This window comes from Loxodonta africana, chromosome 7, assembly GCF_030014295.1.
Source record: "Loxodonta africana isolate mLoxAfr1 chromosome 7, mLoxAfr1.hap2, whole genome shotgun sequence".
In the NCBI taxonomy this organism is placed as follows: Eukaryota; Metazoa; Chordata; class Mammalia; order Proboscidea; family Elephantidae; genus Loxodonta; species Loxodonta africana.
Genome location: NC_087348.1, coordinates 82,115,809 through 82,141,963, shown reverse-complemented (window position 1 = coordinate 82,141,963; position 26,155 = coordinate 82,115,809). Strand labels below are relative to the sequence as shown.

Genomic DNA, 26,155 nt, shown 5'->3' with positions numbered 1-26,155 from the left:
TTTTTTCTCTTGATCTGTGTTAACATTTAAAAGCCAGGACAAGACCCCTCCTATGAAGACCATTTCCTTGGCTTAGGGTTTAATTACGAAGTTAGAGATCTTATCAAGTTAGGGACTTTATCAAATCAAAGACCCCTGTAAAGATCATTTCCTTGGCGGAAAGTTTAACTATGTAGGGACCATCTTATTGAGGAATGTCACCACCCCCTGTCTGTTCCTTTGTTGGGACTGTCTTATTGAGGAACGTCACCACCCCCCTGCCTCTTCCTCTTCCCAGTGCAAGCTTTCCCCCTCCGCATTACACTTCTTGAATGACGATAAAGTAAAATTACCAAGCTTTTCCCTAAAGATGCAGGGAAGAGGAAAGAGTTATTCTTGCCTTATTAAACATAACCGTTTTTTGAAAAGATTCACCAAACAACTCCTAGGCGATGGTAGGGAGATTTGGCGGGGGTGGGGGGGTCGGGGTGGTGGGCAGCTAGAACTCTGGACCTGAGGGGAGGTTCCAGTTTGTAGAGCCACAACTGGGGTTGCAGCACAACTGAATAGGAGTAAGAATGTCACTGGATGTATAGGTGGCCCAGGCACCAAACTAAACCAAACCTGTTGCCCTCCACTCAACTGCGGCTCATAGCGACCCTACAGGACAGAGTGGAACTGCTACACAAGGTTTCCAAAGAGCAGCTGCTGACCTGAATCTGCCGAGCTCTTAACTACTGGGCTGGCTCAGGCACCAGAACACATAAAAGCATTACCCTCGCCCCAGGAGTCCTAGTGTCAGCCTTTCATTGGCCCCAAGTTTCTCTTTCTCCTTGTTTTCTTTCCTGCCAATAAAAAATTAACTTTCGTTTCTTCCTCAGCTGGTCTGTGGGAACTCCTTTGCGGAGTTCTGGCTGTTCTTTTCCCGGGTGACTTCCGGACCACACAGCTGCCCCTGGTGTGCTTTCTCTTTTCTACTCTGAATCCGAACTTCTCCACTGGGCGCTGAAGGTGCGTGGGGCAGGCAGTTTGTGGAGGCAGGGGGTCAAAAACTACTGAAGAAAAATTTGAATGTGCTTGATGAGTTTTATTTATGGTCCTGAAGCTGCTTCGAAGGAAACAAAAGAGCATTTCCAGGCTTCCCGCTCCCTGGCCAACTGAAGGGCCAATTGAGCCTGGGGGAGGGGCGGCCCTGAAAGTAGGAGAGCTTGAAGACGTGAAACAAAACAAACAGACAAAAAAGCTCGTTGCTATGGAGTGGATTCGGACTAATAGCGACCCTATAGGACAGAGTAGAACCGCCCCATAGGGTTTCCTTTTGGTGAGGAGCCTAGCTCTTAACCACTGTGCCACCAGGGCTCCTGAGGAAGGGAAACCAAAAACCTGTTGGCTTGGAGTGGATTGCGCCTCATAGCCATCCTATAGGACAGAGTAGAACTGTTCCGTTGGATTTCCCAGGGGCGGCGGGTGGATTCCAACTGCTGACCTTTTGGTTAGCAGCGGAGCTCTTAACCATTGCACCACCAGGGCTTCTGAAGACGTGAAGGGCCTTGTTTTTTTCCTGGAGGGGCCGTTATTTCTCCTGGCTGAGTCTTCCCCCATCGCCTTCTTATTCTTATTGTGTTGTCTTTCCCTTCACCTAAAATAGTTCTTATCTACTGGGTTACTTTTACTGGGTTACTATCTAATTAGTGAAAACCCCTCTCCCTCCCTACCCCCCTCCCTCTCCCCCTCATAACCATCAAAGATTATTTTTGTCTCTGTTTAAACTATTTCTCGAGTTCTTATAATAATGGTCTTATACAATATTTGACCTTTTGCAAATGACTAATTTCACTCAGCATAATGCCTCCCAGATTCCTCCATGTTATGAAATGTTTCCTGGATTTATCAGTTCTTTATCGATGCGTAGTATTTCATTTCACCATACCTATTCTATCGTGTATGCTGAGCAAATAATACAAGAAGCTGGACTATATCAAGAAAAACGGGGCATCAGGATTGGAGGAAGACTCATTAACAACCTGCGTTATGCAGATGACACAGCCTTGCTTGCTGAAAGTGAAGAGGACTTGAAGCACTTACCAATGAAGATCAAAGACCACAGCCTTCAGTATGGATTGCACCTCAACATAAAGAAAACAAAAATCCTTACAACTGGACCAATGAGCAACATCATGATAAATGGAGAAAAGATTGAAGTTGTCAAGGATTTCATTTTACTTGGATCCACAATCAACAGCCATGGAAGGAGCAGTCAAGAAATCAAAAGACATGTTTCCTTGGGTAAAGCTGCTGCAAAGGACCTCTTTAAAGTGTTGAAGAGCAAAGATGTCACCTTGATGACTAAGGTGCTCCCGACCCAAGCCATGGTATTTTCAATTGCATCGTGTGCATATGAAAGCTGGACAATGAATAAAGAAGACTGAAGATGAATTGACGCCTTTGAACTGTGGTGTTGACGAAGAATATTGAATATACTGTGGACTGCCAAAAGAATGAACAAATCTGTCTTAGAAGTACAGCTAGAATGCTCCCTAGAGGCAAGGATGGCGAGACTGCGTCTTACATACTTTGGACATGTTGTCAGGAGGAATTTGTCCCTGGAGAAGGACATCAGTGAGGTGGATTGACACAGTGGCTGCAACAATGAGCTCAAGCATAACAATGATTGTAAGGATGGCTCAGGACCAGGCAGTGTTTCGTTCTGTTGTGCATAGGGTTGCTATGAGTTGGAAATGACTCGAAGGCACCTAACAACAACAACAGTATTCCACTGTGTGAATATACCATAATTTATTTATCCATTCATCTGTTGATGGGCACCTTGGTTGCCCCCATCTTTTTGCTACTGTAAACAGTGCTGCAGTGAACATGGGTGTGCATATATCTGTTCGTGTAAAGGCTCTTATTTCTCTAGGATATATTCCAAGGAGTGGCTTTCTGGGTCATACGGTAGTTCTATTTCTAGTTTTTTAAGGAAGTGCCAAATCAATTTCCAAAGTGGTTGTACCATTTTACATTCCCACCAGCAGTGTGTAAGTGTTCTAGTCTCTCTACAACCTCTCCAGCATTTATTATTTTGTGTTTTTTGGATTAATGCCAGTCCTGTTGGAGTGAGATGGAATCTCATTGTAGTTTTGAATTGCATTTCTCTAATGGCTAATGATGGTAAGCATTTCCTCATATATCTATTAGCTCCCTGAATGTCTTCTTTAGTGAAGTGTCTGTTCATTTCCTTTGCCAATTTTTTAAGTGGGTTGTTTGTCTTTTTGTAGTTGAGTTTTTGCAATATCGTGTAGATTTTAGGGATCAGACACTGATCGGAAAGGTCATAGCTAAAACCTTTTTCCCAGTATGTACGTAGTCTTCTTACTCTTTTGGTGAAGTCTTTGGATGAGCATAGGTGTTCGATTTTTAGGAGCTTCCAGTATCTAGTTTCTCTTCTGGATTGTTAATAATGTTTTGTATACTGTTTTTGCCATGTATTAGGGCTCGTAGCATTGTGCCTATTTTTTCTTCCATGATCTTTATCGTTTTAGATTTTATATTTAGGTCTTTGATCCATTTTGAATTGGCTTTTTGCATGGTGTGAGGTGTGGGTCTTGTTTCATTTTTTTGCAGATGCATATCCAGTTATGCCAGCACCATTTGTTAAACAGATTGTCTTTTCCCCATTTAACTGACTTTGGGCCTTTGTAAAATATCAGCTGCTCATATGTGGATGGATTTATGTTTGGATTCTCAATTCTGTTCCACTGGTCTATGTGTCTGTTGTTGTACCAGTACCAGACTGTTTTGACTATTGTGGGTGTATAATAGGTTCTAAAATGGGGTAGAGTGAGGCCTCCTGCTTTGTTCTTCTTTTACAGTAATGCTTTCCTTATCCGGGGCCTCTTTCCCTTCCATATGAAGTTGGTGATTTGTTTCTCCATCTCATTAAAAAATGTGAAGACTTAATTTTTTTGTGTTGTGAATTTTTTATTGATGGCATTTATTTTCAGTAGTGGAACGAATGCAGATTAATCAGCTGTGTTTAAATTTTTGGCTGGTAATATGGATTTTGAGAAATACCGTGTTGGCAGACATTTCCCCACCAAACTTTGGCGTAGTCTGTGTAATCCAAGGAGTATCTGTATGTGGATTCACAGCTTGATGTGAGAGATGGGGGTGGGAGTGCTTGGAAGACTTCAGTCTGATGGAGGATACCCTTTGCCATCGATTCGACTCCAACTCATAGTGACCCCATAGGACAGAGTAGAACTGAGCCGTTGGGTTTCTAAGGAGCAGCTGGTGGATTTGACCTTTTTGGTTAACAGCTGATCTCTTAACCACTGTGCCACCAGGGCTCTCTGATGTGGGATAACCAAAGCAAACCCTTTTGCTGTCCAGTGGATTCCGACTCAGAGAGACCCTATGTGGGATAAAAAAATAGGGGACGCCAAATAGAATGGTCCTGGCCAGGAATGAGGAAGACATCAGACTGCCCACTGCAGTTTCTCCATTGCCTTCCATTCATAAATTTTTATTACCTAACTCTGGGGATGCTGGTTGAGTCCTCACCTCTTCGAGAGAGCCTAGTTTCAGGCTAGGACTTCCTGAGGGTCCTAGTGACGGAAGCCCTCGAGAGGGAGCCTATAGAGGCTCCAAGGGCCACAACCCAAGCTATTGGGTCAGTTCTGCACAGGGGCTGGCAGAGAAGACAGTTTACTGCCTGGACCTGCTCTGGGAGGAAATAAGTCCTTTGGAGAGAGCAATAGGGGAAAGTTAGAAGGATCTTTGAAACCTAATAGTTTATTAATGCCTGTCATTGCATCAGTGTAGTATTTCTGCAAGGATCTCCAGATAAATTTCATGTACCCTGTCCTCTCTATCTTTAGGATCCTTGATGGTGTGAGGGCTGTCAGCTCCACAGCCTTTTCTTAGCTCCCTCATTCTATTAAAGCCCTAAGTCCAGACTCAGAAAACTATTGTAGTTCCCTAAAAATCACTAACCTTGCTTATCCTTCTCTTTGCGCCCTATCTGCCACGAAAGTAGAGTTCTACTGAGAGATAAGGAGCATGAGGAACATTTAGGAAGAATTTCTAGAAGTGGCACCTTTTAATAAGATATGATTAGTCGTTTGATTGGTATTAATGATATAAAAAGATAACAGAACAAGTAGCCTGATTACAAGATCTTGACACCCGTGATAAAGGGAGTTAAAGTAGGTGAGAGTTTTTGTGTGTGTGTGTGTGTGTGCTTTAAGTGAAAGTTTGCAATTCAAGTCAGTCTCTCATACAAAATCTTATACACACATTGTTATGTGACCCTAGCTGCTCTCCCTACAATATGAAAACACATTCCTTCTTTCCACTCTGTATTTCCTGTGTCCATTCAGCCAGCTCCCATCCCACTCTGCCTTCTCATCTCACCTCCAGACAGGAGCTGCCCACGTAGTCTCATGTGTCTACTTGAGCTAAGAAGCACACTCTTCACCAGTATCATTTTATGTCTTAAAAAAAAAAAAAAAAAAAAAATTTTTTTTTTTTTTTTTAAGACATAAAATGACTTAAAGTCCAGTCTAATCTTTGTCTGAAGAGTTGGCTTCGGGAATGTTTTTAGTTTTGGGCTAACAGAGAGTTCAGGGACCATGACCTTTGGGGCCCCTCCAGTCTCAGACCATTAAGTCTGGTATTTTTACTAGAATTAGAGGCCTGCATCTCACTCTTCTCCTGCTCCATCAAGGATTCTCTATTGTGTTCCCTGTCAAGACAGTCATTGGTGGTAGCCGGGTACTGTCTAGTTCTTCCAGTCTCAGGCTGATGGAGTCTCTGGCTTATGTGGCCCTTTCTGTCTCATGGGCTTATATTTTCCTTGTGTCTTTAGTGTTCCTTATTCTCCTTTGCTCCAGCTGGGTTGAGACCAACTGATGCAACTTAGACGGCCACATGCTAGCTTTTAAGCCGCCAGAGGCCACTTACCAAAGTGGGAAGCAGAATGATTTCTTAATACACTTTGTTATGCCAGTTGACCTAGATGTTAAAGGAAGAGTTTTGATTAATCATCCCATTTCTCATGAAAGATACAGCTGCATCCCAGGCTGACTCAAGCAGATGGTAAATCCAGTCAAAACTCTTTTCTCACTTAACTTCTTATCGGACCGCATCTTTCTTTGACTTAGTTGACTTGGATATTGTCGCCTCTGGAATATCATCCTTGCCCCCTTCCCCACCCAAAGTTTTGTTGGGCACCTGTCTTCTGAACTTGCTCAGTTCACCTGTGTCATGACACTTATCACCGAGTTTTAGAATTCTTTTGTTACTTTCCTGTTTCATCTTTTATTATGGTAGAATTATAGGGAGTACATGCTGAATGGTACTAGATGGCATTGCCCAGCCTAAGTGTTCCTTTCCCATATAAAAAAAAAAAAAAAAAACTAGAACCATCAGTAAATTTGAGGCTTCATCAAGCCTCAAGACATAGTTTTGTCCCTGTCACAAAAGAACAAAGTTCTGTCTCTATCCGTATGTTTTTGGTTTTAAAATCACCAACTTACTGTCTTTTAGTGTGTTTGTGGCTTGTCTTTGTTGCCCCTTTGACATTTTGAGTTTTCATTCTTATAAGTCCAGATGAAAGAAGAAGACTCAAATGTAATCATCTGTGCAATCATCTGACATTTATGGAAGCCAGCTGACCTGGGAATTCTGTTAGGTAGATGCCACTCAAATTCCTTTATCTACCTCTCCACCTACTGCAGGGCCCTCGGTCATTGTTAATAGAGGGCCACTCCCCCTATGTGGGGCTCTGGCTCCTCCGACATTTTTTCTTCTGTGTCTATTGCAGTTGAGGCTCCTTTGGCATCAGCTCTTCTTAGCCCCACTATGAACACAAGATCCACAGCCCCAAAAAAGAATGCATGCTATTTGGCTCTTTACACCGTAGGCTCTTGGGGCTTTTCCACAGTGATTGGATCTGGTGGGATGAAAGATAACTACAGTCCCTGCCCGTATGGTTTAATCATAGCTATGGTCAAAAACCATTTCAGGAGGTAGCATATGATCAAGAACTGATGGTACATAAGGAAGATGTCCAACTTGCACTGCAGGCATTGGCGAAAAAGAAGTCTTCAGGAATTGACAGAATAGCAAGTGAGATGTTTCCACAAATGGATACAGCGCTGGAGATGCTTACTCATCTATGTCAAGAAATTTAGAAGACAGCTGTCTGGCCAAGCTACTGGAAGCGATCCATATTTGTGCCTGTTCCAAAGAAAGGTGATCCAACATAATGTGGAATTATTGAACAATATCATTAATATCACGCATAAGTAAAATTTTGTAGAAGATAATTCAAAAAAGTTTGCAGCAGTAAGTCTACAGGGAACTGCCAGAAATTCAAGCTGGATTCTATATCCTCTTCTGAGAGGATGTAGAAAGAGGGATAACATTGCTGATGTCAGATGGATCTTGGCTGAAAGCAGAGAATACCAGAAAGATGTTTGTCTGTATTTTATTGACTTTGTGAAGGCATTCGACTTTGTGGATCATAACAAATTATGGATAACATTGAGAAGAACGGGAATTCCAGAGTACTTAATTGTGCTCATCTGGAACATGTACATAGACTAACAGGCAGTCATTTGAACAGAACAAGGTGATACTGCATGGTTTATAATCAGGAAAGGTGTGCGTCAAGGTTGTGTCCTTTCACCACACTTACACTCAATCTGTAAGCTGAGTAGATAATCCTAGAAGCTGGACTATATGAAGAAGAATGTGACATCAGGATTGGTGGAATACTCGTTAACAACCTATGATATGATATACAGATGACACAACCTTGTGTGGTGAAAGGAAAGAGGACTTGAAGCACTTACTGATGAAGATCAGAGACTAAGCCTTCAGTATGGCTTGCAGCTCAACATAAAACAAAAATCCTCACAGCTGAACCAGTAAGCAACATTATGATAAGCAGAGAAAGTATTGAAGTTGTCAAGGATTTCATTTTACTTGAATCCACAATCAATGCCCATGGAAGCAGCAGTCAGGAAATTAAATGACATATTGCATTGGCCAAATCTGCTGCAAAAGACGTCTCTAAAGTGTTAAAAAGCAAAGATGTCACTTTGAGGACTGAGGTGCGCATGACCCAAACCATGGTGTTTTCAATTGCCTCATATACATGCAAAAGCTGGACAGTGAATAAGGAAGACCAAAGAAGAATTGACATCTTTGAATTATGGTGTTGGCAAAGAATATTGAATATACCATGGACTGCCAGAGAATGAGTAAATCTTTCTTGGAAGAAGTACAGCCAGAGTGCTCCTTGAAAGTGAGGATGGTGACACTCTGTCTTATGTACCTTGGATGTGTTATCGGGACGGACCAGTCCCTGGAGAAGGACATCATGCTTTGTAAGGTAGAGGATCTGCGAAAAATAGAAAGACTCTGAACGAGATAAATTAACACAGTAGTTGCAGCATTCAGCTCAAACATAGCAATTTGTGAGGATGGTGCAGGACCACACAGTGTTTAGTTCTGCCGTAACATAGGGTCTTCAAAAGTCCGAACCAACTCAGTGGCACCTAACAACAATGACAATGGTCAAAAGCCAGGGAGAACATAATCATATGATGTAATAACCTGGGCTTGCCAGTCATCAGAGCCTGATCTGGCCCATAATCCCTGCAGCCAGGGGCTGTCTGCATATGGCCTTAGACTGATTTTCAGTAACTGTACCATGGGTTCATTATGCCACCTGTGCACTGTCATCCTTATTCCTCAGTAGGTTCATTTCATGCATGATGGGAGAAGTGGGCTGTTTTTCCAGGCCTATAGTTATCTCCCCACACACATAGTTATCTCCATACAGTCTTCACCACTGCTCCCTCACCTTCTCAGAGGAAGTGGAAGATTAATTGCTTGTTAAATACCACCTATCTTTCTATCACCGTGAAACCTTGGGAACCATCAGTACACTACTATCTAGTTAGATCTGCCCATTCTTTTCTTTTTGCTTCACAGTTATTTGACTCTATTGTGACCAGGTTATGAGAGTCAGCACCACTGTGATACCCACTCCTTGACCACTAGCAGTAGTTTGGGTTTGGATTGCTGCTTCCACTCACACAACCCAGTAGGGCATAAACTGGCCAATTCTGCTTAGCTTAGGAGATACAGGGCAGGAGACACAACATGCCAGCATGGCTACCTCAGTGAATTCTCAGCGAGGGTCCTTATAGTGCAATGGGAGGCCCTTTATTCTTCTCATGACGGCTCATTTGTAAGAGTACAAAAGCACGTGGATGCATGTGAAACTATCTCAGCTTAGGTAGGCTGCATGCTCAAAAGGAGTGTTTTTTTTTTTTTTTTTTTTCCTGTATTGTACTTTAGATGAAGGTTTACAGGACCAACTAGCTTCTCATTAAACAGTTAGTACACATAATGTTTTATGACATTGGTTAACAACCCCACGACATGTCAACGCTCTCCTTTCTTGACCTAGGGTTCCCTATCACCAGCCTTCCTGTCCCTCCTGCCTGCTAGTCCTTGCTCCAGGAATGGTATGTCTCTTTAGTTCATTTTGTTATATGGGCCTGTCTGGTCTTTGGTGAACCTTAAGAATGACTTCCTTACTGAGCTAAAAGGATGTCTGGGGGCCATACTCTCGGGGTTTCTCCAGTCTCTGTCAGGCAGGAGAGATTTTCTTCTAAAAGTCAGAAATCCAGAGACCTCCAAGGAACTATCTGATTATGAGAGCCACAACTCCTTGTAGATGCTGAGGCCTTACTCAACCAACTGACATTTAAGGTCCATTCAAGGTTTTCGCAGTCTAAATGCACTGTACATATTAGGCCATTTTTACTCTCAGTAATGCGGCCAGCAAAGCAACTGACATTCCTCTTTATCTTAACTCATTGGGTTTGTAGCAAAAAAAAAAAAAATTCCTAGAAGATAAGGCCAATGTCTTTTTACAAGAAGAAGTGGCTCAGGCCTGATGACAACTCTTTATTCCCACATATCCAATCTGATTCCCAACCCTGTCACTTTTACCTCACCTTATTTCTCACTCTCATCTCTCCATTTCTTCCTTCAACTTGCCCTGCAAGCTCCCGTTATCTATCTGTCCCTTGGGCAACTGTACGTGCATTCTAACTGGTATTTCCACTTCCACGCTGGATCCCTCTAGCCTTTCACAACCCAAATGAAATCCTGTTACGTCTTCACTCTACTTTTCATGGGAAAATTTTGACAATTTCTCCTTGCTTTTAGGAAAGATTATGTACAATATGTATTATTTGGGAAGTGCTATATCTTCTGGTCACTGTTGTTTCATGTGGTACCAAAGGCGTAGTAGCTCTCCATATATTAACCGCACTGACGTTTTAAAACTCATAGAAGATGCCATGTTTTCCATGAACATTGCATTCACTTGTGTAATCTCTCCTACCTAAAACATTCTTCCTCTTTCTTATCCCATAGTTCCTTGATATTCTTCAGCTTTCAGTTTATGTTTTCTTTTTTGAATTTTTGATAGCCTCTTATTTGTACCACTATTTGATTTCACAACGTGTACCTCTCTCTAGGCATGTTTATCACATATGCCCTTTTGTACTTATATAGCTGGTTATTTAATTTACTATGACTGTCCAGGTGACTGCTAGGTCCATAATGATTTAAACCTTCTTTTTAGTATTATCTTTGTATTTTTGGATTTTAGTCCAATTCTTATACTATTTATCATCAATTATAATTTGTTGGATGATCTTACCTAATATTTTGAAACTTCTCTCTCAAGACTGACAGCCATCTCATCTGTTTCTGTTTCTCAGGTCTCATGTGTAATCCTATGAATGTATCTTCATGACCTCCCTCCCTACCATCCAAATACATACACACCTTTAGACTCCTGTCAACAACATCCTTGCCGTATTTCCGGGTCAAGGTGAAATTACACCATTTTACAAACACGAGATTACTCAGAACCTCCTGAATGGTCTGGATTTCTCCAATCCACACTCTTATTCCTATGGGTATTAATTGCGTTCTTTAAGTTATCTCTGTTCATCTATGTTTAACTTCTAGGGTAGCAGACAGATTTCTGAAGAAGGACCCTAAATATGATAGGTTTATCTCACCTCTATGTACTGAAGATAAACAATCTTTTTAAGTAATTTACTTCCTCTATTTCTACACCTGAGTTTGCTGTAACCATGTACATACACATACTGTATCATTTATTGTATAGTGATAATAAAAGAAATTGCAAATGTACAGCAAATGTTGGGACTGGTTACACTGCAAATGAGCTAGTCAGAGTGAGCCCTTTGGATAACAGGACTTGTAAGGGGAGAGTTGACTGAAGTATAAGAGTGAGTCATACTGATATCAGGAACATTTCACACTGAGCAAAGAGCAAATGTAAAAGCCCTGAGGCATCAGTGGATTTGGTTCTTTTAACATTGAAGATGTGTCTTGGGCATGGGAAATAAAGACATGATAGATGATGGACCACACAAGGATCCCACAAGTTTGTTCTTATGCCCAGTAGGTATAAAGGAAAATACTCCTTAGCACAGCTAAGGATGGAAATTATTATGTGACATGAAGTAAGAATAAGGTGTTTGAAATTATTATTGAAAGCCTTTTTTGCCAGGTGGTTGAACTTTCCTATTTCTCTCCCTCTTCTTTTTTGTCCTTCAGTATTTCAGTCTTCTTGGGCTGTCCTCGATTTCTGCACAAGTTCCTTTTTTTTTCCCCCTATATTTCTATGAATTTGTCGAGCAGCCTAAGAGTCTGAGCAAGAAGAGCCTCAGAAGTCAGGACAGGAAGAATCCAGGGGAGCAGTGCAATGGCTTCAAAAATCCTGGTGAACCTAGAGGAGGGAGCAACCTGCCCCATCTGCTTGGAGCTCCTGATGGAACCCATAAGCCTAGATTGTGGCCACAGCTTCTGCCAAGCCTGTATCACTGCAGATAATAAGAAGTCCATGGTCAGCCAAGAAAATGAGAGCAGCTGTCCTGTCTGCCGGATCAAATACCAGCCTGGGAACCTACGGTCTAATCAGCATCTAGCCAGCATGGTAGAGAGACTTAAGGAGGTGAAGATGAGTCTAGAAAAAGAAGAGAAGGAAAATTACTGTGTCCACCATGGAGAGAAACTCAGGCTTTTTTGTAAACTGGATGGGAAGTTCATTTGCTGGCTTTGTGAGAGGTCTCAGGAGCACCGTGGTCACCCCACATTCCTTGTGGAGGAGGTTGTCCCGGAGTACCAGGTGAGACCAGGGTGGAGGGAAACAAGGTAGAAAATAGAACCTCATGGAAATCACCACTTTCCATTGTACTTTAATTACTTTGTCACCATAGACCTGAGGTCTGTTACTTATTTCCATACCCTACACTCCTAGGCCTGAAGGACATTCCTGCGTATTTCACCCTTTTAAATAATACACCTTGAATACAGACTCTTGGCCAGGGGTAGATAATATTGTACCTTCTGCTAGTTGGGTGAATATTTGGTGGCCAAATGAAACTCTCATTGCCCCAGCTAGAGGGCAGCTGCAGAACTTGATAGGTCAAAAGGAAAGGACTTTTCAGGTTCTTTTTCTAGGACAAGATAGAATAATGCTATTCTTGATGAGGTAAAAATGACTTCTGTCATCTGAGATGTAAAGAGTACATTCATCTTCTTAGATTTTTTTTTTCCAAGTCATAGATACTGAAGCCAGTCTCACAGCTTTTGTAAACTCTTGTCTCTTCTCTGATTAGTCTGATTTCTCCCTCAATTTAACCTCTATCCAGGTGCTAAGAAAGCTCATAGTTTGATTGTTATGTGATTCAATTTTCACAGAAGAATCTTCAGGCAGCCTTTGAGAGTCTTAGCAAGGAGCAGAAGAAAGCTGAGAAGTGGAAAGCTGACCTCAGAGAAGAGAGGGACTCCTGGAAGGTAGGAAAAGTCTCTTCCTGAGGAAGTTCTGAGAGGTTCATTGGCAGGGTCCTAGTCACAAGAACGCCTTGACCTCTTTGTTTGCTGATAGTTAACGAGTTCATTAAACACTTGCTGTTCTCTGTCCCTTCCCTGATGGAAGGTTAGAGGGTGGAGAGTGAATCTGTTAGAAATGAATGCAAATATTTATAGCCAAAGATACAGAGGTTACTTTCTGGTGAGTAAGGCTGGTGAATCTTGTGTCCCAGTCCTGTCATAGTATCTAATGCTGTGACTCCTCTGATGGAAGACATTTGACATGGCCCAGGGTTTTGACCTCAGTGTTAAACATTGAGCTGGTGGTGGGGGTGTGGGGAAGTGGTGAGTCATGCAAGGAGACATGAGTGCCCTGGGAAGCTCTGTGAAAGATAAGCCTCATCTTGGTATTTCACTTTGGCTCAGGATAGGCTTTGATATGGCTGACTTGTAGCCATTGTTTTGGGAAGTGAGGGAGGGAAAATAATAGGAAAAAAATAACAGCTTCCCCCCAGTTGCTTTCCTGATTCTATATTCCACTCCTTTGAGAATTTACCAAAGAAAATAGTTCCATTCCTGGGTTCTAGTCAATTGCAAAATAAACCCTCTGCTAATATAGACTACACGCCTCCCCCCCCCGCCCCTTCTCATCTCTGAAGAAATACATACAGACTGAGAGACAGAGTGTCCGGGAAAACTTCAGTCAGCTGAGAAGTATCCTGGACAATGAGGAGCAGAAGGAGCTGGAGGAGCTGAAGAGCGAGGAGGAGAGTGTTATGCAGAACCTGTCAGAGGCTGAAAATGAGCTGGGCCAGCAGAGTGATGATGTGAAAAAACTCATGTCAGATCTGCAGCATCGGCTACAAGGGACAACAATGGAGATGCTGCAGGTACGACTTGGGAGAGAACCTCTGTATTTGAGATTTGAGAAAATTAAGACTAAATGTCTTCTTTTCTGCGTCACTGAACTTTTTCTTGTGGTGACGCTAAAGTTCATTTGGTCCTATGGTACCAGTTCCCAGCATGTATTCCAGAGATTATAGGAGTAATTGACTGCATGAATACCAAAGGAAAATCTCCTTTTTATTGATTTATGAAGTACAGTGAAAAAATTTGGAGAAATTGGAGAAAAGATCCGTTGTATCCAGTGACGTTCTCTGAGCCCCTGTTATCTGTGATCTAATGTTGAACATTCGTCCAACACCTGTTCACTCAGTTTAATCGCAGGCAAACGAATACTCTTTGGATTCCAAAGATATTTTTTCCCCTTCTGTCCTTGTAGGATAAGTTGGGATCTGTCCCCTCCTCTGTTTTCTGAAATAAAATTTGTGAAGGGTTGGTATTATTTCTCCTTCAAATATTCAACAGAATTTGTCAGTGAATCTATATTAGTCCAAGCTTTCCTTTTTGGAAAGATTTAAAATTTCTTTACTAGTAAAGGTTTATTTCAATTTTTTTTTCCTCTCTTTATTTCTTCTTATATCAGCTTTTGGTAATGCATGTCTTTCTAAGAGTTTTCCATTTCATCTAAGTTGTCTAATTTGTTGACATAATATTGGGCACAGTATTTCCTTATATTCCTTTTCATTTCTGTAACTCCCTTAGTGATGTCCTCTCTTTCATTACTGATTTTAGTAATTTTTTTTCTCCTTTTTTTTTTTTTTTCTTGCTCAGTTTTTTGGTCAATTTTGTTGATCTTATCAAAGAACTTTTTTTGTTTCATTGATTTTGTCTATTTTTTAACCTTTCTGTATGTAAAAATGGCATGACTGGCAGATCTTACTTCCTCTAACTTCACAAGGAAAGGAAGAAGGCAGGATCAAGATCAGCAGCCCCAGGCTGGTTCCTGTGAGGCAGAGGTCAGACATGTCTCCATCTTCCAACTTTTTTACCAAATTCTGACACCAGCCATCAGTCCCTCCCACGGTACTCTCTCCTTCTCTGCTGGGTTCGATAATTTGTTGCAGTGACCACACAGAACCTAACAGACAATACAGTTACGGGGTTTAGTAGGGAAGTAACAGGCTACATTTCAGGATCAGGCATGACTCAGGATACAGTTCTTCAGTCAGGACAGCTTCTTTTCAGCCATGCCTGCAGGCAAGCTTCTCTGTGGCCCTTGGCCTCTCCGACCCTTGACCCCTTAGCCCCCAGCTTGGCCTCTGCCCTGCTTGGGCAAGTATTACACAGCTCTTTAGCTCTGCCAATAAATGCCAAAAAGGACCCCAGTCTGCTAGTAAGCCTCAGCCTGAGAGAGCTCATCTTTCTCGCTCTGTGGGCCGGAAAGCCCACCGTGCTGTCTCCTCCTGATCTTCTGGTCCTGCTGCCTGTTTCCCTGCCACTGTTTTTCACCATCTTACACTGCCTCCAGTGTTACAGCTTTCTGTCTCCTGGGTCTAGAACGTTCTCAGTGCAGGGATCCCGGGTCCAGAGGACACGCTTCACTACTAGCTCTTCTTTCTTGGTGGTAGTGAGATCCCCTCTCTGCTCTCGAATTGGCTCTTTTTTAAGCCTAACCCCCCTCCTCAAAAAAAACCAAGCTCATTGCCGTTGAGTCAATTCTGACTCATATTGACCCTACAGGACAGTGTAGAAGTTGAGCATCTTTTCAAGTGTTTGATAGTCATTTGAATATCCTTGGTGAATGTCTGTTCAAATCCTCTGCCTATATTTTGATTGGGCTGTTTTTTTGTTGTTAAGTTGTAAGAGCTTATGTATTGTAGCTATTAAACCCTTATCTGATATATGGTTCCCAAAAGTTTTACCTCAGTCTGTAGGTTGTTTTCTTCATTTTGTTGATGAAATAAATCCTTTGATATACAAAAGTTTTCAGTTTTGAAGAGATCATGTTTATCTATTTTGCCTTTTGTTGCTTGTGCTTTCAGTGTCATATCTGAGGATCCATTGTTGAAGACTAGGTCCCTATGTTTTCTTTTAAGAGTTTTATGGTTTTAGGTCTTACTTTTAGATCTTTGATCCATTTTGAGTTAGTTTTCGTATGTGGCATGAGGTGTAGATCCAGGCTTATTCTTTTGCCTGTGGAAATGTAATTGTCCTGGCACAGTTTATTAAGGGAGACTATTTTTACCATTGGATGGATTTTTAGCCCCCTTGTCTAAGACCAGTTGACCATAGTTGCATGTGGTTATATCTGGACTCTCAATTCTATTCCATTTGCTTATATGTCTATCGTGATACCAGTATTAGACTACTTTGATTACTGTAGCTTTATATTTTCAGGTTGAGAAGTATGAGTCCTCCTACTCTGTTTTTTTTTTTTTTTTTCCCAAGGTTGCTTTGGCTATTTGGGGTCCTTTGCTGTTTCTGAGGGTTGGCTTTTCCATTTCTGCAAAGAAGGCAATTGGGGAGGGGATGCTGGAGCTGTGGGTATGTGGCACTAGGAAGGGAAAATGTAAGGACCATGTAGGAAATGCTTCTCCTACCTCTTTGTTCTCATCTTTGGCATACGCCTCTCTGGATGTCTTTGAAGCAGTTCCCTGCTCACCTGTACAGGGTTCTGCTGATTCAGACACAAAGTTTATATTTCTTGATATTCTTGTGGAAAGATCGGGAACTTACTTCTGCTCTTATTTCCATCTTCCTGGAAGTTTCATCCCTTTCTCTTTAGCTGGCTTCCTTTATATTAAATAAATATATATTTAATGGTACTATTATAATTTCTCTGATTTTTAAACTCTGTTTCTTTGAGTTGTTTTCCTAGTGATTGCTCTAGTAATTGCAGTATGCATCTTATCCTATCACAGTATAGTTCAGATCAATAAAGTTAATTCCAATAAAATATAGAGACTTGACTCCAATATTGTTTCATTTCCTCCCTGTTCTTTGTGACATTATTATCATATATATATGTCATGTAAACTAGGTGCCATTGAGTTGATTCCGACCCATAGCAGCCCTATAGGGCAGAGTAGGACTGCCCCATAGGATTTCCAAGGAACGGTGAGTTCGAACTGCCAACCTTTTGGTTGGCAGCTACTCTGCCACCAAGGATCCATATATTACATGTATATGTATAATTATCAATTGTATTTTTAATTATTGCTTTAATAATTTTAGGTTTTTTAAAGTGGCTAACAAAAGAAATGAGAAAAATATTTATAGTCTTTTTTATTGTTGTAAAAATAGAGGTAACACAACATTTACCAATTCAACACTTCTCATGTACAATTCAAATGCAGCCATTACCAACATCCATTGACATTTTCCATCCCCCTAAACAGAAACTCATTGCTATCATCTTTTATATTAATCTAGATTTTATACCATTTCTTCTAGTCTTCAATTCTCCTTATGGATTTGAGTAGGAATTTTATTTCTGGCTGAAGGACTTTCTTTAACGTCTTCTATAATGCTGCTCTGCCAACAATAGACTCTCTCTGTCTTTATCAGGGAATGTGTTTATTCTTCTTCATTTTTGAAGCAAATTTTGCTTCATATATAATTCTCTATTGTTGGTTTTTAGATTTTTTTTCAGCACTTTGAATCTGCCAATCTAGTGTCTTCTAGCCTCCATTGCTTCCAGATGATGACTCAGCAAGCAATCATATTGTTGGTGTCCTGTGTGTGATGATTTTTTTTTTTTTTTTTTTTTTTTTACCTCTTTCTGTATTAAATGTTTCCCCTATGTCATTGTTTTCAATGATGTGCATAGGTGTAGATTTCATTGTATATATCTAGTTTGTGGTCATTGAGCTTCTTACTTAGATAAAAAAAAATATTATATTTATAGAATTTGAATTTATCCTATTACTTCTTCAATTTTTTTTTTTTTCCTCTTCTCTCCTTTTGGGACTCCATTTATAAAAATGTTGGTACATTTATCGCTATACTGCAGTTCTCTGAGGCTTTTTTCTTTTTTCTCCCTGTGCTTTAGATTCTAAGGCTGCTAACCAAAAGGTTGGCAGTTTAAATCCACCAGCTGCTCCTTGGAAAGCCTGTGGGGCAGTTCTATTCAGTTCTATAGGATCGCTATGAGTCGGAATCGACTCAAAAGCAATTTTTATTTTTGCGGGGGCTTTTTAGATTCGAAAATTTCTATTGGTGGACCTTCAGGTTCAGTGATATTCTTCTGCCATCTTAATCTGCTGTTGAGCTTCTCAAGTAAATATTTCATTTTTGTCATTTGATTTACAAATTACAGAATTTACATGTTTAAATATAACTTTATGTCCCTCTTGGGAATCTCTATGTGTGAATTCATTTTTATCCTACTTTAATTCTTCAAGCATTGACTCCTTTAGATTTTAAATCTTTTTACAATAGCTGCTTTGAAGTGTGTTGTCACCTAACTCTCACATCTGGGGTCATTCAGAGGCATTTTATATTGACTGGTATTTTTCCCCATGAGTATGGGTCGTATTTACTTGTTTCTTTGTGTAGTTCATAAATCTTATTGAAAAATAGACATTTTAATACTATGTCATTGCATTGCTGGATTCTGAACCCCTCCCCAAAGGCTGTTTTTGTTTTTCTTTTAGTTACTTGCCTGGGACACATTTATAAAACCTGTCCTCCCTTTGGTGCATCGCTGCTGATGTCTCAGTTTCAGAGAAAAAAAGTATAAATTTTAAGCATAGCATCCAAGGGTTGCCCTGTGTGCCAGTGCTTGTCTGATCACTAAGCATGAACAGAGAAGTTAGGTCCAGCCACTTGAGGCAATAAAGTTGCTGTTCTCATCTAATGGATCTGTGTTTTGTTAGGGGAGCGTGTTCAAAGTTCAGGCCATTTTGTGATCTGGTATGTTTTTTAGTTTCTGTTAGGTAATTTCAAACCTCCTATGCATATGTCTGCATATGTCTGCATCATTCAGATTGGCCAGGATTTTGTGGTTGTCTTGACCCTTCTCTGTTCTCCACTGTGGATATATCCAACTTTAGACAAGAATATAGTTTCCGCAATCACGACTGCAACCTTAGGCTAGTAGAGTTACTGGCCTGTCTCAATCACCTGTCTCTGAGAATGCCACCTCTGCCAACAATGTCACTGTGTGAGTATTACCCAGTGCTCCAAATCTAGTGAGCCCCCTTCAGCTATGACAGCAAAGTGGTGCAAACTCATTGCATGCCCCATTCTCAGAGAATCTATGTATCATCTCATTTGCAAAAGTGGTGATGGGAGCAGCCTCAAGCCAAAATGCCAGATATGCCCACTATTCTTAGCTAAAGAAAGATTTGTTTTACCTTCCTTTACTCCTTCTCTAACTCTCTTCCTATCTTTACGTAGATACAGGTTTCTGACATACATCATTTCCTTCTATCTGAAGAACTTATCCTAACATTTCTTGCAGTGCAGGTCTACTGGTAACAAATCCTCTCAGTTTTTGTCTGAAAAAGTCTTTATTTCTCCTTCATTTTTCAAAGCCAGTTTTACGGGGTGCAAAATCTAATGTTGGTGATTTTTTTTTTCTTTCAATACTTTAAATATTTTGCTCCACTATCTTCTTGCTTGTATAGCTCTGAATAAAATTCCATTGTAGTATATGTCCTTGTTCTTCTGTAGGTAAGGTGTTTCCCCTTTACCCTTGGCTTCTTTTGAGATTTTCTCTTTTTTTCTTTTTTTCTGTAGTTTGAATATGATATGCCTTGGTGTAAATTTGTTGGGATTTGTTTTGCTTGGTGTTCTCTGAGCTTCCTGAGTCTGTAGTTTGGTGTCTGTGTTTAATTCTAGAAAATTCTCAGATGTTATTACTTCAAATATTTCATTTGCTTCTTTTCTCCTCCCTTCTTTTTGTGCAGCCATTACACATGTGTTGTACCTTTTGTTATTGCCTCACAGTTCTTGGAATTCTGTTCCATTTTTGTTTTATTTTGTTTTCTCTTTGCATTTCAGTTTTAGAAATGTTGGAAGTTTCTAGTAACATACCTTCAAACTTAATGGTTATTTCCTTGGCCCTGTCCAGCCTAAGATTGAGCCTATTAAAGGCTTTCTTCATTTATTTCTGTTATAAAAAAAATAAAAATTTTTTTTCTGTTATATTGTTTTTTATTTCTAGTATTTCTTTTGATCCTAATTATAGTTTCCATCTCTCTACTTACAGTACCTCTTCCCCTTTTAAGTTTTCTATTAGAGAGCTTAGTATATTAAGCATGTTGTCCTTTGGTGCCGTCAAATTGGCTCCTACTTATAGTGGCCTTTTGTATAATAATATTAAGCATAAGCCAAAACCAAACCAGTTGCCATCAAATCAATTCTGAATCTTAGGACCAAGTAGAATACCCCCCTAGGGTGTCCAACACTGTAATTTTTATGGAAGCTGACTGCCGTGTCTTTCTCCCGTGAAGCAGCTGGTGAGTTTGAACCACTGACCTTTCAGTTAGCAGCCGAGTGCTTTAACCACTATATCACCAGGGCTCCTATATTTTAAATTAGGGGCCTGATAATTCTGAAATTTCTGTCATATCTGATTCTGGTTCTGATGTTTGCCTTGTCTCTTTAAGCTGTGCTATTCTTTACCTTTTAGTATGCCTTTTCATTTTGTTGCTGTTGTTATTGAAAGCTGGAATATGCCAGGGTGGGGGGAATAACCATTTTGAAATATACCCAGAGTATTTCATTCTTGGGACTGCCTTCAAGGAAAACTACTTTTCCAGAGCTTTATCTGGTCTAGGGGAAAGGTAATTATATAAGTCTAGAATCCACCAGGTGCCCCTCGGAAACCCTGTGGGGCAGTTCTACTCTGTCCTATAGGGTCGCTCTGAGTCAGAATCAACTGGACAGCAAGGGGTTTGGTTTTTTGGGTTTTTTTTTTTTTTTTTTTAGCCAACTTTAGCCTTCCAGTCTCATATAAGGGGAGAAAAAAAAAAAAAAAGACCAAGAAACTATTCTGAATGTTATAACCCAGGCACTCAGGCTCACTGAAAACAGAACAAAGCTGAGATTTAATTACAAGAATATGAAACTGTTCCCCTCCCCAATACCTAACCACTGTGTAAACAGGGCTCCAGTATAGTAACAGTGAATTTACAATTGAGAGAGCTGCAAGAAACAGACTGTTTAAGAAAGAATTTCTAAGTGGAAAAAACAAAACAAAAAACAGGAGAGACAAAAGCAAGAACACTAGAGGAAATGTAAGCCTCTAACTTGTAGTTATAGTAAACATTAAACTCAGTCTAGCTGCTAAGCAGATAAATTAAAAACTTCACACTAAAGATGGATTTGCCTTAATTCCTACTGAGGCACAATATGTCCAGCTTTTTGTTTGTTTTTGATGTTTCTGTGGGGGGAACAGTAGCATGGAGCTGCTTATACCACCAGCTAACTGACATCCCTACTCCTGGAATACCCTTTGAAGAACCACACACGTCTCACTTCAGTCCGTGTGGATGGTTTGGGCTAATAAAATCAGTAGCATCAAGGATGGGTGTGTCGCTCAGTTCTAGTTAAATTAGTTTATGCACATCCAGTGTTAATCATCATCAACACTGTGATTGTTTTAAGTTAGGTGCCTGATCCAATTCAGTTTAATGCTACATTTTATTGCAAATATAACATCAGAATCTTATTGGAACTTGGAAAAGAAGTTCTCTTTTCTGCTGGAATTTGTATCAGGAGATTCATGCTTCCTTCATATACTGTCTGAGAATAAAGTCAATGTAGAGGAATCAGTGAAATTTGGAGAAGAATATAGACCAGACCCTTATGACAAAGTTTGAACTTCAAAATTCAACTCTGACTAAAGTTACAACTTTAGTCAGAGTTGAATTCCGCAAATCCTTTTTTCCCCTTGAAGCAGTTTTTATTGAATTCATGTCATATACAATAAAAAGCCCTAATACAGGAAGAAAAAAAATTGTGTGTGTATGTATGTCTAGACCTAACCATTGCCCTAGTCTTGGTGACATGGAATGGTAAGTCGGAGTAAAGGAGAGCAAACATTTTTGTAATTATCTATTCGAACAAATGAAGTGGTACCTGCAACAAAAAAAAAGAAGAGAATATGGATAAAAGAAATGAAGAATATGTACTAACCTGGCCTGGTAGAGTCTGGAGTTTAGGATAAAATATTGTAGTTTTTTACAACAGTGACTGAGTGGATATTGGTAAATTATGGACAGTGGGGTAAAAGAGGGAGACAGAGTAGGTCTGGTGAACAGTAATTTAACACTTAGACATCTTGAGTTGCTGATTCCTGTGGTTTCTTCACTACTGAATATATTTTATTCTTCATTTTAGACAAAGTCTGAGAAAAGTAGAGAATTGGAGATCAACACTACATGCATGTGTGTCGAATTAAGGGAATGGATGAGGCCACTTATAGTTAATGTATAGAATAAGAAGAAATAGGTTTGAGAAACACCTACATTAATATACATACTTGTTTGCTTGTATCCTCAGCAAAAAACATGTAAACTTCTTGAGGACTGTTATTACTAATAATTCACCTTTGCTTATGCAAAGCCTGGCATGATAATAGTATATCACTTTACATATCTTTTGAAGAAATTAAAGGTCCATGAATTATTCAAATCATTTCATGGGAAGCCAAATGCATTTGGGAGAAGTATCATGAGCCTCTTCTTTTCCTCATAAATAAATCTCTTCTCCAGTTACTGGAAGTCTTTTGCTGTACTTCTACAAATGTCAAAGCTGTTTCAACCTTTTAGGGAATGTGAAAATATCACATGAAACCTCAGGGATGGTCAGCCTGGGTCTTATATTTCCTTTTGTCCCTCACTTTGGGACTGTTTATTCCTACCACGTCTGGGAGTGGAAGGGATGTGATAAGCTTTGTAAGTGGGAATGGCCTATCACTCCTTGATTCTTGTTTTCTCCCTTCTCACTAGGATGTGAATGACGTCATTCAAGGGTATGTGCAAGAAACCAGGGGTGGTCCTTTTGTTCTGTGAAAAGAGGTTTGTAGCTGTGAGGGCTGTCTGATGGTCAATCAAAATGAAAATCTCCAAGGAAAGGAACACTGTATGTAGTTTTATCTTAAAATTCTGATCACAAATCAGCATTTGTATACTCCATAACTATTGAGAATAGACCAGATTCTTTGGTACTGATGGTGGGGGTGGTGGTAGGCCATAGAGTTAGGGCCTGTAGGAAGATTAGAGATCAGAATCCTGTGAATTCATGGATTTTGTTCACCACATGTGACTGCATCCAGCTCTGCTTGTTGTGTTTCATAGGTATTTGCCTTATTGCAGGAGGGTCCCGTCGTCTTCATCTGTCAAGTAGCCAGAATATCTTATGAGGATAAATCCTTTATATTTATGTTTCTCCCCTGGGAATAAAAGAAATGATGTCTTTCTATGCAGTTCTATTCCAAAGCGGACTTGAGTCTTTGGGAATAATATTTTGGCTCTAATCCACAGGGTTGATAATTAGGTCCCACACATTAGAAGCCTGTATGAAAATGTGGTGTCCTTATGGCTAAAATTATACCCTTACCTGACAGCATCAAGTTCTTTAGAAACACGTGAAATTCAGACCACTATTACTTTAGTATTCATAACTTCTTGTTGGAAAATGTTAGTAATTTTTATCACAGAGAACCCAAAACTTTAGATGTTCTGAAAGCCTCCCTTGGGTCAACTGTCTTTGAATACCCTTGGGTCTCTCCACACAGAATTCCCACACTTAATATCTGTCAAGTCCCAGCAGCCAGGTTCCACAACCTTTCTGCCTGGGAAGCCACATCCATGGCAGTGATTTTACTCTCAATTTTTTATAAGTACTGATTTTTAAAAAAAATTCATTATTTTATATTATTGCATATGATTTCCAGGAGGTAGAGAGTAAAAGGTGATTTCCTCTTACAAGGAAGAAACTGTGTTTCTGAGAGGTCAAGACCTTTCCCCGGTCCCCTAGAGGGAAAGTGGGGAGGTGTCTAAAAACCAAAAACCTGTTGCCATCAAGTTGATTCTGACTCAACTATAGGACAGAATAGGGTTTCCAAGGAGCAGCTGATGGATTCAAACTGCCAACCTTTTGGTTAGGAGCCAAGCTCTTAACCACTTTGCCACTAGGGCTCCAGGGAGGTGTATATGAGCACATCATCCTCTGGCTTCAATGTCAGGACTCTCCCTTCTCTCTCTCAGGCTCTCAGAGGGTCTGTGGTCGATGTTGCATCAGTGTGGTGAAAAGGAAAAAAATCAGTGGTGTTGGAGGGAAATAAGGTCAAAAGTGTGGAGTCAGTTTTTGTCTCTAGGAGTAAGAACACAATCCTGGAGAAGCCAAAAACATTGCCCCAGAAACCAAGGAGAATATTCCAAGTTCCAGATATGAGTTTGATTTTGTGTGTGATGAGAGGTAAGACCCGAGGCAGTGTGTGACTCTGGGATTTTTGTAGGGGGGGGGCTAAATAGGGGAGAGAGTAGAGATGAGGGTATTGGATTACTATGTGCTGATGATGTCATGTTAAGAGGGAATGGTCCGGTATCTGTTCCTCTCATTCACCTGTTCACTCTTTGTCATAGATTCCCCTTCTTCCCCTAATCAGAAGAGAAAACAGATACCAGTGCTGACTCTCTTGCTTGTATTCAATATCATGGAATCTTTTATCATTTCAGAACTGGAAGATGTCCAACGCTACTGGGGTAAGGAGAAATCACAGTATCCTCAAGCCATACTGTTCTCATCACCTTTCACAATTTTCTGTTCTCTAGTAGGTCTCACTCTTTGAGCCCCATGTGTCCCCTTCCAACACACACCTGCATATTCAAGTTCCCAGTGTTTTACCTCTCCCTGTGACTCCTGAGCAGAATTATTCCCAGTTCCCTCTCAGGTTCTTCTCATGATTCCTCTCTTAATGTCACAGATAAATCTACCTCATATCCCTCTACCCTGTAATTGCTTTACAGTAAACATGACACTGAATCCAATCAACTCTATTTCAAATGTCGTCATTTCTGAAGGTGGAAGACAAGGAAGAATTGTGCCCAATTCAAAGTCAAGAAACTTTTATTGGAGTGGCAGTAATGATGATGATCGTATCGTGGGCTGCCCGTATATTGAATCAGGGAAACATTACTGGGAGGTGGAGGTATCTGGGAAAACTTCTTGGATCCTGGGGGTATGCTCTGACTGATGCCCTGAATTCAGTATGTTAGGTGCTAAACAAGGTGTGTATCTTCAAGATGATTGCTTCAGATATCAACCCAAGTATGGCTACTGGGTTATAGGGTTAGAGAATCAATCTGGGTATAAAGTTTTTGAGAACCTTTGCCTTGGATCCCAGAATTTGATCTTTTCTCTAGCTGTACCTCCCTGTCGTGTTGGAATTTTCTTAGACTATGAGTTTGGCACTGTCTCATTTTTCAATGTCACAAACTATGGGTTCCTCATCTACAAATTCTCTAACTGTTGCTTTTCTGGGACTGTCTATCCTTATTTCAATCCAATGAAATGTGAAGTTCCCATGTCCCTGTGCTTACCAAGCTTCTGAACTATCTCACAGCCTCACCACTTCTGGATTGTGCCCCTTTTCCTGTGCTAATTTTCTGCACCTGAGCTCTTTGCCACCATTCTGACCATCTCCTCGCTGTCTCCCTTCTTCCCTTTTAAATGTCCTTTATTCATCAATGGGATGTCCAATTTGCCTTGTGCCTTATTCTTCCCCATATCTTGTTTGATTAGGAAAGAATCCTAATCACATTTCATATTCACAAGCAAAAATGATGAATCCTTCCTAAGGTAAGACCAGGATTGGGTAATACCTCTGCCAACTCTAAAATCCCTCATTTCCTCTGTCACTGACCTGAGATGAGGCAAAACTTGTCCACCATCCTTCTATGTTATTATAGACTGTGTATAAAAGTCATTCCCTAAAGAAAGACTCCTTAGGACTGTGTCAGTTTACCCATGATGCTCATATTCACCAAAGAGTTAAGGAGAAAAGAGCATAAGTAATATATTTACCAAGAGTGGAAGTTTTTTGTTCATACTGTCTGAGTTCAAACTCTTTCTGCATATTAGCTGTGTAACCTTGAATACCCAGTGCCGTCAAGTCGTTAAGATGCTTAAATGGCCATGTTTATTTTCTAAAACCATTTTATAATAAAAGCTGTACCTAATACTTAAAATCGTTGTGCAAGTCTAAATATCATTAAATGTAAAACACCTGTCTATCTCAATGTCGTAATAAATATTTGCTGTACTTACTACTGAAAAATTTTGTTTTGTTTTGTTTTTCTTACTACTGAAAAATATAATCTGTGTCAGTGTCCCCTGCAACTGGTGCATGCCTACAAGAGGACTATAGATGACTAAT

General features: G+C 40.3%; 1 protein-coding gene across 7 annotated transcripts; it reads left to right on the top strand.

The window, feature by feature from the left end:
- The first annotated feature begins 480 nt into the window (after positions 1-480).
- LOC100666123 (tripartite motif-containing protein 5-like) lies at positions 481-26,155 on the top strand. Of its 7 annotated transcripts, none has more exons than XM_064288568.1 (8): positions 481-990; positions 9,467-9,524; positions 10,794-10,906; positions 11,665-12,235; positions 12,811-12,906; positions 13,581-13,811; positions 24,456-24,482; positions 24,801-26,155. In XM_064288568.1, the coding sequence occupies exons 4-8, from the start codon at positions 11,813-11,815 to the stop codon at positions 24,993-24,995; spliced, it is 972 nt and encodes a 323-aa protein (XP_064144638.1). In that variant the 5' UTR covers positions 481-990; positions 9,467-9,524; positions 10,794-10,906; positions 11,665-11,812; the 3' UTR covers positions 24,996-26,155. The 7 variants fall into 7 exon arrangements, with proteins under 7 accessions (XP_064144638.1, XP_064144637.1, XP_064144639.1 ...); XM_064288571.1 differs by lacking the exon at positions 10,794-10,906 and adding an exon at positions 22,725-22,747 and having other exon boundaries at positions 483-990; positions 24,801-24,978; XM_023540607.2 differs by lacking the exon at positions 10,794-10,906 and adding an exon at positions 22,725-22,747 and having other exon boundaries at positions 483-990; positions 24,747-24,917.

Excerpts from the sequence above, each read along its gene's own strand:
- LOC100666123 (XM_064288569.1), top strand. The coding sequence starts at position 11,813 with ATGGCTTCAAAAATCCTGGTGAACCTAGAGGAGGGAGCAACCTGCCCC. Across the intron at positions 12,236-12,810 it reads AGGTTGTCCCGGAGTACCAG|AAGAATCTTCAGGCAGCCTT; the intron begins GTGAGACCAGGG and ends CAATTTTCACAG. Across the intron at positions 24,483-24,800 it reads AGATGTCCAACGCTACTGGG|GTGGAAGACAAGGAAGAATT; the intron begins GTAAGGAGAAAT and ends TCATTTCTGAAG.